The 15,763-nt window shown below is 39.9% G+C and overlaps 1 protein-coding gene across 23 annotated transcripts in view; it reads right to left on the bottom strand.

Annotated features, from left to right (window-relative positions):
* The window catches only part of kiaa1217 (KIAA1217 ortholog), a 128,526-nt gene that overhangs the window by 53,172 nt on the left and 59,591 nt on the right, over window positions 1–15,763 (bottom strand). For 22 of the 23 annotated variants that reach the window (XM_008396773.2, XM_008396772.2, XM_008396762.2 and 19 more), the window contains exon 2: window positions 1,309–1,595. In XM_008396773.2, the coding sequence (XP_008394995.1) occupies window positions 1,309–1,595 (287 nt within the window). Of the gene's footprint in view, window positions 1–1,308; window positions 1,596–2,838; window positions 2,940–15,763 lie in introns of those variants that run through there. The other variant, XM_008396765.2, reaches the window with a different exon arrangement.

Below are 15,763 nucleotides of genomic sequence, written 5' to 3'. Positions count from 1 at the left end.
TATGTCAATCCTTTGCTTAGGAGACATTCCAGAATAGAACCCCATGAGTCCTACCATCACAAAAAATAAGTAGATTTGACAAAATAGCATCTTCAGACCAGAGCAGGCTAAATATGAACTTTTTGACAACAAACATCACAGACAGGTTAACCATGAAGCATAATGAAAAAAACATGTCATAGCAAATGTTCAGTGTGGGGCTGGAAGAATTTCTCTTCCAAAGAGGAAACTTAAGCGAGTGCATGAAACTCTTTGAAATATAATGGCATTTAAATAACATATATGGTGGATTGTGGTTTCAAAATCTGTCTTTTCCCATAGTCATGCCCGTCCTCAGCTAAACCAGTGGTGCATTATTCCATCTGTATGGGGTATTTTTTGGGTTTGTTTTTCATTTTTGTTGCAAATATTAGGTTATTGTATGTTTTGTATTTCAGAATGTAAATAATTTCTTCCATGTTTCCCGTTTTTAAAGGCTGGTGGGAACAAAAAACTGTCAAGTGGGGTTTCCTTTAGCTTAGGTCACATCAGGCATTATGTCTAATGTCTGGTTTCACTGCAGCTGTTCCAGATCTATTTGCCAACAAAAGACAGGGCTTAACTTAACCACAGCCAAGGCACATATGGGCACCAAACCTCTAAGAGGCTCTAATGGCCACTAACCCTACTCAAACCTTAATGTATCACACAATTTAGCAACTTCAGATTTCGACTTCACCATCCGCTTAAACAGCTGTGCACTGTCTAATACGTGCAGAAAAAAACTAAGAAACAGTTACAATCTTCCACATGTTGCAGACAACTTCTGAGTTACTTTGTATTTACAAAGAGAGACAGTTATCCCATTGTTAAGTCTTACTGTGTCTTGCAAATGTATTCATATGGTCATATCTCCAAACTCCAACCTACATTTATGTTTAACCTTACAGCAGGATAGGAGACAAACATATAGCCAGAGCTCAAGTGAGGATTTGCTTCAAGACTTTAAAGAATTCAAGGCTTTTAACAAGAAAGAGCTGGCAAAAGTTTCAGTACTTAGTTGTCAAAAGCTAGTGTACCATTTATCTTCTTCTTAATTATGCATAAAATCTGAATAAGATGGCTTGTTGTCACATGAGAAAATATGAAAATGTTCAAGAGGTGTGCCTACTTTTGCCAGTCACTGTAAATACCTGCTTGTTTTTGCTTAAAAAAAATTGCAAAGCATTGTTTAGTGTAAAAGGAGATTGTTCACATAAATCATACAGGTTACATAAATTAACTCCCGTTCCTGCTGGAGTTAATTTAGACCTTCTTAAACCCACTGACCTGCTCTCTCAGCCTCTCCTGATGGCCCATGATTGCTGAGGCATGATGGGGGTATTTCTGCTTCAGGTGCTCCAGGAAGGCCTCCCTCTTCTTGTCCATATCTGATGGCTGCATGGCCAGTATCTCTTTGGAGCTGCGGGCCCCACCTAATGTGTGCCTTCGAGGGACAGTGCGGTTGCCTTTGGCATCCCCTCTTGTAGAAGCTGTCCCATTTGGAGACGCCTGCCTGCGGCTTACATGCTCAGTGTCCTCTGGGGAGGTCACCTTCAGGTTGCTTTTGCTTTGTTCTGAGATAGCAAAGAGAAACAGAGAGACAAGGAGTCAGAACTCTGGACAATTACTATTTTAATCAATCCCACCTGCAAGTAAAATCCTAATTTATAATGTCTCCTGTCAAAGTCTGAACCCACAAATCCAGGATAAACAACTATTTTGTAGAATTTTAAAACAGGTAGTTCACATCACTGTAACCAAGGTAATATTTCATTGGGTCTGTTTTTGGCTGAAATAGTTAATGAACAGCATTTATGTACTTATTCGATTGCTTCTCCACAAAAGAAAATACACATTCACACTGAGACACACATTTGCACACTTATTTGCAGATCAGGAGTTTGATGTCTTACTTGAGGATACTTTAACACATTGTGTAAGGGAGTTCGAAAACCAACAGTCTTTGAACTACCAGACTAATTTATAAAAAACCTGTTATAATTTAAGTTTATTTTCACATATTCAAATCAATTTGGGACTGGAAAGCTGTCACAGTGCCTTGGGAAATGTGTCAGAGGGTAGAAATGCAATATCTTGAAATGCTTTCTTGTTTTATAGGCAGGTACAATCTGTACCTTTTAGACAAATAGAAATAGTAAAATAAAGCACCTCTTGCAGAGTTCAGCCCATGAACAGTTGAATGAATAATTTCCAGAGAGTTGCCACAGTTTATGCCTGTAAAAGCTTAAAAGCACACAGTGTACCTCAAATGCAGGAAAGACTTTATTTTTTTTCTAATCTTACCCTCTCAGAAACTTTGGGGGTGAGACTGAGATAACCTTGCTGTAGGTTTAACAGCTGCAGTATCTACTAATAATTAATAACTACTAATAACTGAAGTACGCCAGAACTGAAGAAGCCTTTGAGATGAGATGTGAAATATTCTCACGACACACAAATAAAATCCAGAAGGCTTATTATCTAAGCACTGGAAGACGGAGAATCAACCCAGAGGACTGCACCTTTCACATTTTTGTTTGTACTGTCTGCTTTGTTCTCACCTATGATTTTTTTTCTTTTTACAAAAGCAGGTATAATTTTGAGAAAAAACCCCAAAAAAACTAAGTGGTCTTGCGTCATCCACCCAAACCTCCACCCTGCTCATGTCGCAGCATGTCTCATGTACTCCAATACTATTTTTAACTCCCAAAACAGTTTCCCCACTGCTAACAAAATTACACTCAGCAGAAAGAAAACACTCAAATACTATGAAAGATGTGAAATAATTTGTGGGAGGCATATCAAAAAGTTCATTACCTTCCCTAAGTGAGTTATCTTTAGGTTCATCAGCAATTCCTTCTTCCATTGCTCTATGAAATCAACCTTTGAAAAAGAAAAACGAAGTCCAAGCTGGGAGGACCAACTCTCAGCAGGCTTACAGATTCCAAATGCAGCTCACGTGGAAAAAAAAAAGGGGGCCTGAGATAGGCCCTGCCCCTCTGCCCCAGGATAGACTAGTGGGGATTTAGAAAGTCAACTGCATTCCAGGACACAGAGCGACCAGACCCTCACCCCTCCGGCTAAAGGCTCTACTGCTGCTTTGGAACAATCACAGACTGAATGCAAAATAGAAAAAAAGAAACAAAACCCAACAGATACAGAGCAGAAACTATCATCACCATGTACTAAGAGCCTAACAGGTGTCAGATTGACTGACACACATAAACCCTCACGCGTTTGCTTGCAATCTGTTCTTGATCAGGATTCTGTCTGCAGGCTGTGTCTCATTACGTTTTCTGTCTACATTGAGGGGGGGCCCACCAGATGCTAGAACGCATCCCAATGTGTCAAAACCTACTTCTGAACACATCGCAAACTGCCCTCAGCATATGCAGTCGGCTATTATTTAATCAACTCATTTGAAGTATGGGACAGAAAAAGACACATGCCGGTCCAGTAGGTAATGTGGTCTTCAATTGACACAAACTATTACCTACTATTACCTCCTGACTAATAAAGATTAGTCTTAACAGAAAAGATCTGCATCTGTTTGCAAATCGGTTTTTCTGCAGCTGCTGGTGTAAGGTGACACAGTCTGAATGTACCAGCAGAAGGAACAAAGTAATGTAGTTTTATCAACAAAACGTGACAGGATCAATGAGCCAGTTTGTGGCTTGTGTAATCGAAACTTCTGGGGTGAATGAGTGAAAAGAACCCACAATGCAGCAGCTGACCTGTAATGTCAACCACATGAGGACGAGCTTGCCTCTTTCATCCACCCACATGCTTGGGCAGTTGCTCACAACTGGCTGAGAATTAGCAGGCCACAGGGAGAGGTAGTGTCATTTGGTCATACTGCGGAGCTGATGCAATGCTGATGAGGTCCCATGTACTCTGTATTCATTATTTGTAGAAATACTTACGATAAATTTCTACCTCACTATGATAATATGAAACTATGTCCCTGGCTATAAGCTTTAACACAGTACTTACATAACATCATTCATATAAATCTTGCTCTGGTTGTAGGGAGTATATCATGGCCTTCATGATTTGCATAAAACTGACCTAAAATACATTTCACAGTCTGTAAATCAGATAAATGGAGCCCCGGAAAACTAATTGTATAAAAATGCAATATCTAGTCATCTGGGTGTTGCAAAAATAAACCTTTTATAGACTCCCTCCCAATACAGGGTTTGTCTGAAATATTTTTTTTTGTTGCTTTTAGCGTCTAATTAACCAGCGTGTATGCAGGTTTTATTGTTCGTTTTTGATGACAGGCAGTTTTCCTAAAACGTTTATGATTGACAATAACTGAATTAAATTAGCACATTTCCAATGTGCTAATTTAGCATGACAGGAGAACTGTCTCATTTGTGACCCAAGGATTTGAAAAATGAATGCTATTACATTGGGAAAGAGTTATTTTGGAGTTATATCTTAAAGTTAAAGTTAAGTTACTCCCCCAAAAATTCTATGATTTCAAAGCAGTGCTAGTGTTTATGTGTCAAAACTCCTCAGTCATGACAATGACAAACCCATCATCCCAAACCAACAGGTCAGTCTTTCCAAAACCAAACCTGTAATCAAGGCACTTCCCCCAAACCAACAATTACAACCTTACGTCCCAACCACCTGCGTGGCTGCACTTTCCGCTGTCAGCATTCCAGACCACAAAGGGAAGAAAAGACATCCTCCTTTTAGGGTGTCACAAGAGACCTGAAAGTGAATGTGAATGTGATTCTCTTCTGCCCAGCTGCCAGCGTTCAGTAAATGATGGCCCTCTCAGTTGAAAGACAACATGGGGCACTTGCTCAATGAACAGCAGGGCAGTCCTTCTGTTTGCAGTGACTTTCTGCCTGTCACTTATTTATGGAGGAATGCTTCAGCGTGCACACGCCCACTCTCCCCTGCTATTACTGTCCCATAACTATGCAGTTGGATACAAAGATCTGTTGTGTGCAATAAAAGCAGGGCTCACATGGCAATACCTTGAAGCCATGAAACCAATAACGGTTCTCTGCTATAATTACAGCGTTTATTATGTGTAAGTAATCAGAGAAGGAGCTGTATCACAAACACAAAGTAAGGAATTGCAATAATCAACATTGACATATGAAAATAATGAATCTTATAATTCATTATTGAGCCGGAAAAGGGTAGAGTGCCTTCTCCGGGTCAGGGGGGTCGTCCTGCCTCAAGTGGAGGAGTTTAAGTATCTGGGGATCTTGTTCACGAATGAGGGAAGAAGGCAGCGGGAGATCGACAGGCGGATTGGGGCAGCGTCTACTGTGAAGCGGGCGCTGTACCGGTCCGTTGTGGTGAAGAGAGAGCTGAGCCAAAAAAGCGAAGCTCTBGATTTACCGGTCGATCTACTTTCCCACCCTCATCTATGGTCATGAGGGTCATGACCGAAAGAACGAGATCACGGGTACAAGCGGCCGAAATGGGCTTCCTCCGCAGGGTGGCTGGGCTCTCCCTTAGAGATAAAGTGAGAAGCTCGGTCATCCGGGAGGGACTCAGAGTAGACCCGCTGCTCCTCCATGTCGAGAGGAGCCAGTTGAGGTGGCTCGGGCATCTGGGTAAGGATGCCTCCTGGACGCATTCCTGGTGAGGTGTTCCGGGCACGTCCCACCGGGAGGAGGCCTTGGGGAAGACCCAGGACACGCTGGAGGGACTATGTCTCTCGGTTGGCCTGCTATTGTTGATACATGCATTGGGTGTTATCAGTCATATTTTTACATGTTGGTTTTAGTTGGGTTGTTAGATGTAACGTGAACTACGTGAATGTCTAGATCATTCAGTCAAGTCAGTGTTTTGTGGAACTCCAATTAGAGAGTTTCAAGAATTTTCACATGAAATTTTACATGGAAAGACTTGCAAAACAAATGTAAAAATAATATTAAGTTAGATTTATATTTTAATCCCAAATGTATAGTTGCATATAACTTTGAATAGATTTTCTGACTTTTATAAATATCCTCTCTTGGTCCTCTTCTTATGACAGCCTGAGACCACCGTATTATATGCTCTTCATTTGTTTACATACACTTTCCTCTGCCCAAATCATCTGCACATTGAAGCTACCAGAAAGAGCACTAAATTGTAGAAGCAGCCTGTGAGATTAAATAAGCTTGCATTACAGATATGAGCAACCTGTTTCCAAGGATGCAGCTTCATAAGGCAATGCTGCTCTGCCGGAAATTTCAAAGTCACTCAACACATTCATACCCTAAAAATCCACTGACGGAAATATATTTCTTCTGATCAAGGTATTGGCTTTCCTTTTTTGAAGCACAAGGTATGACAGTAAAACTCTCATACATATACACATTTCACACATTGAGTTTTAACCTTTGTATACAACTGCTTATTTAAAGGGGAAAAGAAATACTTTATATAATAATTAAGAATAATTTCACTACTAGTACACTCCTTAAAGCCCAACAGCAACAAAACAAACCAACAATCATATGACTTGTGTTTTTGATAAGAATTCATCTTTCAAATAAATAAATGAGGCCCACGTTCATATATATTATATCGGTTTTAAGTCAACAAGTCTGAAAATGGCCTTACTGTGTTTAGTAATATCTTTCAAGTAAGTTTCCTTTATTAAACTCACATAATTCTGAAATGTTGTTTTATGATTATGTCTGTTCATTTATTTTATTTATGCTTAGGTGGTCTGCTGAGTCACAAATTAATTTAAAATCCATATGCTACTATAAATATGTCCCTGTTCTGAACTATTTAAAAGAATAAATCAGAATTTTTGAAATGAGATTATGTTAAAAAGTTATAAGCAGGTAAAAATCTGAAGTGTGGTGGCATTTTTATTTGGCACATATTCAGAGTAGTTGGTGCCTGGGGCTGAAGATAATGGTAGTCAGAGAGAGGCCAAGATCAAAGCAGACTTCTGCCATTGTGCGTTCTGCACTGGGTGGTTACTTACAGAGAAGCAGATGATTATTTCTAGGATGACAATGCGCTACCGATAACCTTCTTTTGTGACTAAGATTGTAACGTCATTGTCTGCAGGAAAAACATGTTGGTGAATTAGCATTCTTTTAAACTTCTGTAATAACTTTGTTTTGTTTTTTTATACCTTGTTACATTTCTTTGACCAGAATTGCTTTATATACTCGCTACTTCAAAACATATTTGACACAGGAAGATCCGTGGTGGCCTCCAATCTCTGATGTGTAAATAATCATTGGCTTCTCTGTAAATAAGCACTGAACGCAAATATTGCAATGGTTTAGAGGAGCTATGAACTTTTTGAGCTTGGGGTTGTTAAGGATGGTGGAAGTCTGCTTTAGACTTGATCCTTCAAACCCAAGTAATCTGGATTCATACAACATGAAAGCACAGACAGAATGACTTACTGCAAATAGACCACTACCTGTTATACCCATTTATCATAACTTCACTTCAGAAATTATGAATCATCCCTTTAACTAAGATCACAAAGACTTCTAAATCTAAAACTTACAAACTAATCTCTGTGGGACATACTGTCACTGCAGCTATTATTCAAGTTAAGATGTGTGCTTTATCAGTGTGAGTGTGTGTAATAAAATACACAAGACTTTCCAGACTTTCTGCCCTGACATACCCGCATTAACAGGAAGGCACAGGGCCAAAAGATGAGCCACAGACACATGGTGTGTGTTTACTTGAGCATCAGCATATGGGAGTAATGAGTGACTAGTATACCAAAGCAGCTCCAAAGGAGGATGTGGGCTACTTAAAGACAAAACATGGGTACAGAAGAAATACCAAATGTTAAATGAGGCTATTGGCAGCAGTAATTGATTTTTTTCTGTTTACTGCCTCCTGGAGAAGCTCCTCCTGAGAGGCTGACAGGTGTAAATCTTTAAATGGAGTGCAAAGTTTACATCCTTACTGAATAGACAATGTCATTAAAACTCTATATGTGCAGTCAGTCATAAAGAGATGCTCTATATTCCTTGTAGAAGTCAATATTACATCAGACAAGTGTAAAGTCGCTCGTTGTGCTTTTGGAGATCATTCACTGTCCTCCCCCTCAGTCTTCCTCCCGCATTGTTCAGCCAGCAAAATAAACAAGCAGAGAGGAGGAAAGAGATGAGCTGTGCAACTTTTGCTTTAGACGTTCAGAGGCCAACCAGATCTCCACCCATCAGCAAAAATAATAAATAAAAGCTCCTGTCTATTTGTGACCTAATGAATCCACAATATTGTTTAACCTGTTGCGCCATCTCTACCAAACAAAAAGTAGCCGTTTACAAAGATCTGCCTCTTCCCTCCCCACCAGGGGGTGCTGTTGAATCCCCCCCACCCCCCCTGTGCAATGTTTTGTTGTCAAAATATGTGCGTGTGTGAAACAAAGCATCTGTTGCAAACATCAGGCCAGAAACAAGCTGTTAATATTTCCTCTGTCATTTATTAATTAAAACACTAAGTGCTTCTTACCGGACTGGTGTGTCTGTTGCTGTGCTTTTTGCGTTAGCTGTGACTTTGTGCGTGACTGCCAGTAATCTCCAGCAGTGTGTGCACTTCATTAACTCATAGGCCAGAGTAGATGTAAGCCAATCCAGCCGTCGGCTCAGATGTCGGCTAGTTTCCCTTGACAACGTTCGCTGGGGCAACAGTGGAGTTCTGAGGGAGGGGTAAAGCGACGCTACGGACAGCTGTGACTGAGAGGACATCAACCGAGGAGCCAGGGGGGAGGAATTTTTTCTCCCTCTCCGACTGTGTCTCTAAAAACTAACTGCAGAATCAGGCTCGCTCTGGCTTGACCGCTTTAATAACCAAAGGGAATTTGGTCTCTTGCTGGATAAAAGATAGGAAGTGCTCTGGGTACAGTTAATTTAATCATAACATATACCCAGTGTGAATAACCAGTTTAACATCCAACCATGTGTAGCAATGGTTGTGGTTCTTTGGTCATGTGGAGAAAAACAAATAGTAAACAAATGGTAAGAACACAAACACTGTAGATTACACTCACAGAAATACTAGTCACACATCTTGAGCTGTTTCACATTTTAACAAATGGCTTACATCTGAACAGATGAGCACAAAATGTATCTTTCTGGTTAACATTCAATGACTTTTCAATTGTTTACTATTATGAAGACAATATCAAAAGTTTAGATCAAAACTGCTTCATGAGCCAGAATGGCCCCCCTCAGACTTAAATCTAATTGAGAATCCACAAAAAGACATTTTCTGAGCTATTTTGGAAAAATAAATGCAGAAAAATGTTGTCTTCAAATGTGCAGCTCTAACAGAAACATAACCTAAAAAAGTGCAATTCCTTTAAAAAGTAAGTATTGAAAAATGGCAAAAAGGCAACAGAAAACAAATGCATGCTATGGTTTTCTGATTCTCATCTGTAAAACAAATGTGGAAAACCACTTCCCACTGCTTTGTGTTAATAATTCACACAAAACCTCAGTAATATGCATTGAAGTTTGGTGTTACCTTTACACAATGTGTACAACGTTTAGGGGCATGAAAACTTTTACACTATACTATATGGCTAAAGTAAATATGTCATTGCATCTAGCATATGTTTTTATCAGATGGCTCTCATTTTTATCAGTATAAACCCTATGACTATGAAAGATTGTTTCACAGATATGGACATTTCTAACAAAACGTGACCATTGAGGTTTGTTTATTTTGAAAATTTCATCAGAATTTAAAGGAGAACTACCAGATATTCGAAACTCTTTTGATTGATAGTATCACACTATATGTGCCTATGGAGTAAAGCAAGATAACAGTCTGCCTCTTTCTTACTAAGAAATGCAATTGCACAAACTGAGATGACAAAAAGGTAAAACTCAGGCTTTTCAGTATGTGTGAGTGTGTATGAATTGATAACATATCTAAGATCTGTTTTGGCAAGTTTCTATGTCAACTGACACGATGGACATGAACACACAAGAAAACACAAAGCGTACAGAAAAGATTTGGATGGTGCCCAGACACAGATGGTTTTTAGGTGATATGAAGCTTAAATTTCTTCTTTTTTTTTTTGAAGTCAGTTGGCTTAGTGAACATAGCCATCACAACCAGAAAAAATATACATGATACTACTTGCTTAGAACTGAAGTGCTTCAAAGTTTTGGAATAAATCATTCAATTGAAATTTAGATGCAGCCGGGGAGACTTTAGGACAAAAGATGTGCTATAATTGCAGTCCTATGCAAATGACTGAACTGTTTTCATCTGCAGGAAGTTAACTACGTATTCATCCTGCACAACCCTTCCATTTAAATATCTGTTTTAATATGCCGGCTTTCTCACAAGTTTGTTAAAAAGTGATTGCGTTGCAATTGACTCTCTCCCACCCAGTGATAAGCAGCTTAAGACCCAGACTTTGCAGCCAGTCAATCATGTGTCGCTCACTTTTCTTGCTGCACCTCATATCTCGCCCGTTTCGTTCTGCCCTGCATGCAAGCCAGGAGTAATCAGCTGTAGCGGTTATTACCAACTGACGAGTCAAGTATGCAAAACCACAATTCAGCGTTTGTTCAACCAGAAGATTCACATTGTGGCATTCTGTTTTAAACGGTACTGTCCCCCGTCAGCTCTGAGCTTCTTTATATTCAGTGACAAGATAAATCAGGTCCAGTTCTGTGCGTTCAAGGGTAGCAGATGAAGCTGAGTGTCTGCACAAGGCCCTGCTTGAGGGAGGTGAGTGCTGCCTGAGCTGATAAGTGATGCAGGTGGTGGGAGATGAAATAGGGCCCCCGTGAAGGGGGGGGATCCACTCCTGAGAACACTGGTGCCTCTGTCCCAGTCTTTATCTGTGAAATCCTCAGTGTGCTTCTGACTGTGTATTCCCACATTAATGTATATGTGTGTGCCATTCAATGAGCTGGGTGGATTGTGTCCAAGCGTACAAGTCCGAGGAGCAGACAGGGGGGTTCTACTGGGAGGTTTTTGAATGTGGACCAGTTTGGTTGGATCTGCTCTTAAGAACAGTGGAAATTTGGATGAACTGCAATGTAGCTGGGTTTATGTTTCCCATAAAGGAGCTGGAAGCATGGACTTTCTAATGAGATCATAAGAATGCAGGTGATTATTTCTAAGGGGATATTAGGAAAGAAACAGAAGCTTTACTGTTGTGCAGATGTGAAAAGCAAATAAATGTTACAGCTTTCCCATGGCAGAGGCTGACAAAGAGCAACTTTCTGCAAACGTTAATAGTTATACCATGTTGGGGCCACAATACTAAAGCTATTATCAGGTCATGGGAAAATGAATCAGAGGAGAAACGCACAATATGACAGATTGTTTTTTTTTTTTTTTTTTACAAAATCTCAATAGAAAGTTCTTCCAGATTTTTTTGCTCTCTGACAGGGTACAATGTATGTCTTAGTAGCAACAGACTAAGTTAATTATTACAGCGAGATATCAAATGATTTACTTTTAAAGCTGCTTTAATAAGAAAATAGCTGTAAAATTCAGATAAAAAATGGGATGAATAAAATTATTAGACAATATGTGTTAGACCGCCTTATTTCCTCAAAAATGGACACAGAAGTCATTGTAGGACCTGTTCCATGTGTGACTTATGAAACAGTGTATGAACTTGCTAAGCTCAGTATCTGGCCACTGGGAAAAAAAAATATTTACATAGCACAACCCTATTTTATTAATAGGTCATTTGTGGTCTTTACCACAAAATTGATGTATGGATAAATTAAAGATGGCAAAGAATATAAATTTCTTAAAGAGGGAAACTGACCACATTCTAACCGTGGTTTATGTCACACTGAAATACAAACATGACCTGGAACACTGTTCCTCACAGGAATAATCTCTTTGAAAATGTCGTGTCTTATTTCATTGACATGCTTGTCCAACGTTTTAGAAGTGCTGGATGAGTTTCTGTATCCCTCCGACAGCCCTGGGTTGCACATTAGTTCATCTCGCAGCACAGCACCAAATTAAGCTCATCTTTTCAGCTAAATATTTTGTGGAAACTGCATAGATAAATATATGCTGAGCAGCGATAGCAGAGTTCCTTCAGCTGATCAAAGGCAAGCCCTTTTCCCCTCCAGGACTAAGAAGTAGAGTGGCACTGGCCAAGATCGCTGCTTTACTAAACATTTTGCCCACCACAAAGCCACAGAGACGAATGCCGAGACTTTTCTAAAATGACCGTTATGTTCCAGTAAAAGCCCTCACCCGCTTCCCATTTAGTATGATATGTTAACTTTGGACAGTTCTAAAAGGCACTTCTGGCATTTTTAGAATAGTTTGTGTTCTTTTAACAGGGACAGGCGGAAAGCTGTTTCTTTATGAGTTATTGAATTAGTTAAACACTTTTTTCCTTTGTAGTTATATTTAGATATCCTGCTCAAACTTTCAGGTCGGCTGCCGATGCATTTTGTCTAATGACAGTGGCAGTAGCAGAATGCGATAAAATCGGTTTAATCACGAATGTAAAAACAAGTAGACGGGGGGAAAAGGCTGCAGGAAGAAAACTCATTTTCAAAGAAAAGCAACCGTTTCATCTCCGCAGCTGGCCAGACTGTAACAACCTTCAGGTTTTCTGATTGGCTATCGATGACATCATCCTCCAGGTCCAAACCTCCTTTCCAGCCCGACGATGTAATCAGTGCCGAAGCATCTCAGTGATGTAATGCAGGGAGGGCCGTCATAAACGCTCGAGTAGCACCCTCCTCTCCTCTTTCTCTTCCACCACCTAACTCTAATTTCTTCACATAATTCCTCCATCTTTTCTCTGCACCCTCTCATCTCATCAGCTGGATTCAGATCAAATCGTTTCACCGTCTGTTTAATAGCACTCAAACGCGATAGGCCAAGAGCAAGTGAGAAGCTTCTGAAACAATCATCAAGACATGACAATTTGCAGTTTTTAATGAATGCCAGTGTCCTGTGGCTCTCATTAAAATATATATCAGAGACTGTGCCTTCTTTCCCCACTGAGGTGCTAAATGAGGTGGGCATTGCACAGTTAAGCACTAAACTGCTCTGGATGAAGCTCTAAATATTACACTTGGTGTAATACCCAAACTTTTATTACAAATTCAACCTCTAAGTTATCAAAAATGACACTTGAAGCAGATGCAAATATGTAATCTGAGATTTATGTCAGCTTGTTCCTTTATAATTTATTCAGACTATTTCATCCGTTTTTTGGCAAGACCTACACATATGTTTTTTTTAATCACAGTTTGTTGGTGTGTGTGTGTGCGTATATGTGTCCTCGGCAAACATCCAGAGCTCAAGCGGATTAGAGAGGGTACTCTGCCCTGATCAAAGCGCCGCAGAATCCAGCTTACTGGGACAAACTGTGCAACAAATAACCCACGCAGAGGCGAAAGCATGCAGGCCACAGGCAGACAGTTCGCCAACTTTAATGAAGAATCACTCTTGAGCAGCAACAGTTGGAAGCATTAGTAGATCTTTCTTACAATTTGAGGAATCCCAGTCAGAGGGAAACAAAAAGAAAGATGGAAGTCGGGGCAGGGACATTCAAAGTGCTGCCGTCAAGTGCAAAGCGTGCAGCTGTCAGCTGTTCCATAGAAACTCAAACTGTTAATGGAGACATATCAGGCCCTCTTTCTCATGCGTCGACATCAGCCTTCCAGCCCCTGACATAATATCGGTAATGTGTTTGGTCAAAAGACAAAATGTTTACAGAACTAACGCCTTCTTTTGAAGCAAACTGAACCCCCACGCTAGACCAGCTATAAGAAAAAAACTGGAAAACTCTTATAAGCTATTGTTTGTTGTTTTAAACCATCTTTTAGAATTATCAAGTCAGTTGATGAGTTGAGTTTGAACTGCTTAGATACAAACTTTATGCAATGTGACAGTTAATTATTGCACATCACATTTATACCATAATTTCTTCAAGTTTTAATTTTTTTATCATTGAAAACTGTTGGTATCTTAGGATAAAAAGTTACCCACGTTTTTCCTAAATGTCAGTTTTTTGTATTTTTATATCAAAAGACAAAGATGAAAAAAAAAAATACAATTATTTTCTTGAACCGAAAAACAAATATTAGTGTATTTCTTCAAAATATCAAACTTGTGGTAAGAATTTGCAGCTAACAGTAAAGCTAAAGAATGCATTGCATATTCATTTTGGAACACACTCAAGTTACTACATTGTCTTCAGCTGCTGTGAAAATCCTGCCAATATCAAAATTAACTCAAAAGAAATTTGAACTCACATCACGCCTCGAAATTGGCCTCTTTTCCTTTTTAGAAACTGCAACCCTTTCCAATATTCACCTTCAGCGTGTCATCACAACAATGCTTCTTCATGATGCGATTTACAACCCCTCATAAGAACCTTGTAGTTTGCACATGATGAGCTGGTGTGCAGTTTTACCAGATACTAATTGCTGCTGCCGCTAGTCTGGTGGGGCTTGTGTGGAGGAGGTTCAGGGGAGGGGTGGTCTGTGAACCGCCGGGAACCGAAGCGCCAAGTAGGAGCTTTGGTTAAATAGGCGGCACTTTGTATGAGCAACCAGGCACTCCCAAATGGCTGCCACATTTTGCTGCTATAAACTAGAACCACTGACAGAAGCAGATAGCAACACCAAGGAGCCTAAAGAGAGCTTTTCAATTTGGCAATGATTACTCTTCTAAGTACAGTAAAAACACATTTCAGATATAATTTACGTTTGTAGTCAAAATGCAGACTTTCCCTATTCAAACAGATTGTTTTTGGACAAACATCAAAAACAAGTACACAATTTTACTGTTGTAAGTTACCAAAATGGGGGGTGGGGGGGAATCCCACCACACTACATTTTTTTATGATCGTTCACCTAATTAAAGCTAAAAACAAGTGGTAAAATAAATAAATCATGCCCGCTGCAACACTTCCTCCCAGTGCAGATAAAGTAATTTAAAGAACCTTAACTTCTTAACTACATCATGGGTATTACTCGGCTCTAAGGAGAAGTGCATCAACATCAAGCCATGCATAATAGATGCCCACTCTGTTAATTCAGTTGAAGATAGTGACTGTAATTAAGTAATTCTCCAGTTGTACAGAGAGCCCTCCATCAAAATGTCTGAGCTGAGCTTTGGGAGGCCAAATGAGTTGAGGCCAATAATAAAAACCCTCAGCAGGGCTTGCTTCTGTGAAAGACAGTGCAAGACAAGAGTACATTGGGTAATTTTCAAAGTGAGTCAAACTGAAGTTACAGTATGCAAGCAAGGCATATGGTGCTATTTTACACTTTCTGCCAGCTCAAAGGAAAGTTTAAAAAGCTGGCAATCTGCTGGTTGGAGAGCATGCACGCCATATTTAAACACGGATGCAGGGAGAAAGTTGAAACAACACCCTAGTCGTTTCTTCAGCTTCGTTTTGCACCCAGTGAGATAGTTTTGTGATGTCTGTTTGGCTAACCACAGTTATTGACGAGTTGATGGTTTTAGCATGTGCCCACCAGACCATTGGCTCCAGGGGTCTTACATCTTGGAAAGTTGAATGAAGCGGGGCATTGTTGTCGCACTGCTGGGAAGGATACACTCTCCTGTGAAAGGAAAACCCTACAGGAAGGAAACGTTGAAATAAAGCGCTAAGAAAAAGTGGCGAGGGACATAGCGGAGGCAACAATGTGAGTGCATAAAATAGTGTGTGAAGTGGATGTTTCCACAATTTCTGTTTCTAAAAACAGATACATGCAATTCCTTATAAAGCGTTCTGCAGGTTTCATTTGAAGATTTAAAGGTAAAATGAGTA

The sequence above is a fragment of the Poecilia reticulata genome, linkage group LG20 (genome assembly GCF_000633615.1).
Source record: "Poecilia reticulata strain Guanapo linkage group LG20, Guppy_female_1.0+MT, whole genome shotgun sequence".
Lineage (NCBI taxonomy): Eukaryota > Metazoa > Chordata > Actinopteri > Cyprinodontiformes > Poeciliidae > Poecilia > Poecilia reticulata.
Note: the sequence above shows the minus strand (reverse complement) of the source record. Positions and strands in the feature narration are given on the sequence as shown.